Here is a 4841-nt window from a genome sequence, read left to right on the forward strand (position 1 = left end):
GATGCTGGGATCAGGAACCTGAACGAAGGCCCAGCCTTGGTGAGGAAATACGTCATCACCTCTGATGCAGTGATTAACACAGAAAAACAGCTGTGATGCCGGGCTCTAACGTTAGTCTTTACTCTATGTTGTGTACAACAGAGTGTACAACTAAGACAGAACAGCTGTTCCAGATGCACAAAGATGAACTCAAGCTGTCTATGAAGTGCTGGGAGAAACTGGTGAGGAACAAATCTCTTCAACACTCAAGTCCCGTGAGACAGTTTAATATTTAGACAAAATGCAGAAAAACAACCAACTGGTCTTACAGAGAAATGTGTTCTTAAACCCCTCTTCACACTTTTTACGAAGAGTCTGACATTCACTAATGTTTTCTTATTCTGGATTTTCTAGAAACAAAATCTAGAACACTCAAGAGCACTCTCAAACATTGTGAGTATGACAGTTTGCTTCAAATAAGGGTTATTGCATAGTTTAATTGTACAGTCATTTACAATTATAATATGTACTGAATGTATTTCTGATCATTTGTTGATCAGCACACCACAGCGTTGGTAACTCGCCTCCAGGCAGCGCAAGATGTGTTCATATCATTCATCCCCATGTTCGTTGCTTCACACTTTTTGATTATACGCTCCCATCGTTAAAGGAAATAAAAACATCCTAAAATACTTCACATAAAAATCCAAAGGCGTTAAGATTCTAACATATTTCGTTTTATGCTGGTAGGATAGGAACTGTGTTTGAACACCAGGCCTGTTTGTGGTAGTGGACATCTTCTGCTTTTACTAAAGTAAATATGTCTCAGTTGTACTTTTACTTACGTAATGAGCTTCAGTACTTCCTCCACCCCATGCCATGTACAAGTCATCTGCAACTCCAACAACCATCTTTGAAGGCGGTTCCACTTCCCAGGAGAAGCACAGGAAGTGTCATGTCTTTAAAGGGTATTTACAGAGCGTTTTCTATGCTAATTAGGAACAACTGGCACGTGGGATTCATCAATCCTAAGAACAAAGGAGTGGTCAATTCTGTTTAAGAACACGTCATGAATCAAACGTAGACCTTTCTTAGGGACTTTTTTGCGATCATATTTAAAAGAAACTTAGAAAGTATCAGTGATGAGGCCCATGGTTTTTATCATTGTGTAACTGTCTTCTCTTTCAGAAGCAAAAGGAAGGAAAAGGCATGGCAGCAGGAAAGAAGGTTCAGAGGGATTCAGTTGCTAAGGCTGCAGGTCTGTATTTATAGAATACGTTGCCTTGGTCCAGACCTTTGAACTGTCTGACACAAGTTTACTGATTAATCATCTGGCTGTGTGACATATCTGTACATAAACCGCCGCCACTTGAGCTGCAAAGGAAGATCTGGCCACCTCGTCAAGGACGCTTGCCAAAACTATAGAGGTGGCTCTGGTGGTCTGACGTTGCAGGACAGTCACACTATGTTTTGGATCAGCCAGCATGAAGGACATCTATTTTCCGATTGGTTGCTGGTCGTTTTCCGCTGGACGCGTCGTAACCATACCATAAGATAAATCAAATTCAACTTTTGCATGGAAAAGGCGTGATTGGGAGGAACGGCATCCCTGATCTAAACTAGAGTAGTTCTGTTCTGGCAGAGCTGTCAAATGATCACCATCTGATGGTGAGTTGGGTCAGGGGGGTGGGGGGGAAGAATCTGGACAGACCTGGTAAGCCAAAAAGGTAGCGCGGGTAAATTGGGAAAGTCTGGAGAGGCCTGTCCGACCGAATTTCAACTCAACGTCCGGAGCTTTTCGTGTATCCCTGTGGAGGCTGGGGGCATTGAACATGAGTGGATAATGTCAAAGTTTCCATCACTGAAGCTGTGGTTAGGGTCTTAGGCCTGAAGGGGCGGTAACCCATGAACACCCTGGACACGGTGGTCAGGAAAGCGCTGGAGGCAACTGCAAGGTACCGAGGGCTGCAGCCTCTGCGTGACAGAGGCAAGACAGCAGGTGTGGGAGAAGTTTGGAGAAGGACATTTGGTCGGCACCAAGGTGCTTCTGGAAGACCGTCACACACCTCAGGAGGGGGAAGCGGGGATCCCAAGCGTTTACAGTAAGGAGGGACGCTGTTGACCTCAATGAGGAGGATAATGAGCGGTGGAAGGAGCCCTTTGAGGAACTCCTAAATCAGCTGACACGTTCTCTGTGGTGGAGGCAGAGCTGGAGGATGATGGGGGATTGCTCCCTGGTGGAGGTCAGTTTAGTCAAACAACTCCACAGTGGCAAAGCCCGAGGGATTGAGAGATCTGTCCAGAAATGCTGAAAGCTCTGGTGTTCAAAGGGCTGTCTTTGTGACACACGTAGCAGGGTGGTGAGAGGTTGCAGTTGGTGGGCTGGGGATCTCATCGTGCTTTTTGCAGATGATGTGGTCCTGATGGCACATAGGCTGTGCCCTTCAGCACTCACTGGATCGTTGGCAGCCGAGTGTGGAGCGGCAGGGAGAGGATCAGCACCTCTAAATCTGAGGCCATGGTTCTCAGCAGGAAAAACATGGAGTGCTTTTTCAGGTAGGAAGTGAGTCTTTACCCAAGTGAAGGAGTTAAATTCTTGGGGTGTTTGTCGCGAGTGAGGGGACATGGAGGGGAGATTAGTCGGAGAATCAGACAGCGGGGATACGGGGGTATACAATCATTTATCATACTGTTTTGACAAAAAGAGAGCTGAGCCAGAAGGCAAAGCTCCTCGATCTTCCAGGAGGTGTGGTTTCCACTCAACTATGGCATGACCGAAAGAATGAGATCCAGGGTACAAGCGCCTGAAATGGGTTTCTCAGGAGGGGGGGGCTGGCGTCTCCCTTAGAGATCGGGTGGAAGCTCAGTCATCCGAGAGGAGCTGGAGTAGAGCCGCTGTCCTTCGCGTCAAAAGGAGCCAGTTGAGGTGGTTCGGGCATATCTAGTAAGGATGCCTTGGGGGGGCTCCCTGGGAGGTGTTCAGGCACGCCCAGCTGGGAGGAGGCCTTGGGGAAGACCCAGGACTAGGTGGAGAATTATATCTCCAAACCTGGCCTGGGAACACTCAAGATCCCCCAGTCTGAGCTGGTTGATGTGGCTCGGGAAAGGGAAGTTTGGGTCATTTGCTGGAGTCGCTCCCCCCACAAACCGATAAGCAGAGGAAGATGGATGGAATATCCAGTTTGCGTAAACAAACAAGGAATGGACTTTGGTTAATCTTGCTTTCAAAGTACAACACTACTTACTGAACATACTGTAAGATAAAAAACAAAAGATCATGGTCATGCGATTGAAAGAACCTAACAGCTGAGTGTGGTTCCTAGAAGGGAATCGATGTGGATTGTCTATTGCATCTTCAATCAGCTGTTTCTCATTTACAGGAACAATGGAACACATGTAAAATGCAGGGGATATATTCGGCCACATTGTCAAACTCAAGGCTTCAAAACATCAGTCCACCACATATGTCTGTTTGCAGTGGTGAACTCGGCCAGCCTGTGTGTAATGGTTAAAATAACGGAGTGAAACAACTAATTATCCGTCTTGATTAACAAAATATGAATTCTTCTTCTTCTAGTGGAGGGGATCCAACAGCCCCTGAGAAGACTGAAGCTGCTTGTGTGGACCGTCAGGTATGGACATACAACAAGAGCTCCAACTCTGCAGGGGCCTCTAATTGTCCTTCAGCTGAAGAACTTCTTGTTTCTGTTCAGAGGAGGAGAATAGGCCTGAGTTAGGAAACAGAAGTTTTATGAATCATAAATCTATCATTCATATTGTAGTCCTGTTAGCAGCCGGCTCTAGAGTAGTTAACGGTCCACCGCTTTGTTCAGTCAATATCAATAATAAGATCATATCTCGTTCTGACATTTTTCTCCAGAGGATCCATCCATCCTCTGAGGTTCCTCTGGCCACAGCAGGTTTACACTTTTAGCTTTAAGTAAAAACAGCTTCACATGGTAACAAGTGTGACCTTTGAACTGAACACAGACATGCTGGGTAAAAAAATTCAGCAACGTCTCCTCTGTCTGAGAAAGCTAGCTGAGTTTCAGTGGACAGATCCTTGGGTGAAGTTTTTTTTTACAAATTTTTGAGTGTAATGTGAAATGGTGAGAGCAGGAATGTCTCCGTGCACTAGTTCACATGAGTTTATCATGTGGGAGGAATTATGAAACCAGAGCAGATCAGTGATGTCTGTCTCTTATTTCTACATTATCTTCCCGTTCCTCTTAGTAAACGTGGCCATTTAACCAAATGAGTTTCTCTCTCCGACACCGAGGACTCTGCACAGGTCTAACAGCAGTTAGGACTTCTGTGGAAGAAAACTCATCTGACTGTGTTTCTTCCTCCAGGTTGAGAGGCGTGATCTGATGGATGTAAGTGTTAGTTTTCCCAAATACAAAGCTGATTGTTTTATTCAGAGAACATTACTGACTATGCTCTCATCATAAACTGATATAATGTCAACACACAAACGCAGACTTGAAACTTTAGATGTGTCTGACGATAAGGCGGCTGTTGCTGCGCCATCGGTGTGTAAATGTGTGTATCTGATGAGAGGGTGTGTATCTGATGAGCAGGTGTGTGTATCTGATGAGCAGGTGTGTGTATCTGATGAGAGGTTGTGGATCGGAGAGGTTTGTGTATCTGAGCACCCTGTACGGCAGCCTCGGCCACTGTGGTGGATAGTTCCTCTCTCCATCAGTCTTTTCAGCTCCGTCAACCCGGCAGCATCGCCCGTGATATCATCCAGCGGTGGACGCTCTCCTTTTGGGATGCGTAACGCTATTATTTCGGGTCTTGCATCTACATTGGAGAAAGAATTCGAAATAATACAAGCTGCGCTTTTTCACTTATCCTGG

The 4841-nt window shown here is 45.9% G+C and overlaps 1 protein-coding gene across 1 annotated transcript in view; it reads right to left on the reverse strand.

Moving 5' to 3' along the window:
* Positions 1 to 1760: 1760 nt before the first annotated feature.
* Positions 1761 to 4841, reverse strand: part of LOC116702278 (receptor-interacting serine/threonine-protein kinase 2-like) — a 5794-nt gene continuing 2713 nt past the window's right edge. The window contains exons 6-8 of the mRNA XM_032536432.1: positions 4642 to 4785; positions 2435 to 2489; positions 1761 to 1953 (exon numbers count right to left, since the gene is read on the reverse strand). Coding sequence (XP_032392323.1) covers positions 1761 to 1953; positions 2435 to 2489; positions 4642 to 4785 — 392 coding nt within the window. The remainder of the gene's footprint in view (positions 1954 to 2434; positions 2490 to 4641; positions 4786 to 4841) is intronic.

The sequence above is a fragment of the Etheostoma spectabile genome, chromosome 15, assembly GCF_008692095.1.
Source record: "Etheostoma spectabile isolate EspeVRDwgs_2016 chromosome 15, UIUC_Espe_1.0, whole genome shotgun sequence".
Taxonomy (NCBI): Eukaryota; Metazoa; Chordata; class Actinopteri; order Perciformes; family Percidae; genus Etheostoma; species Etheostoma spectabile.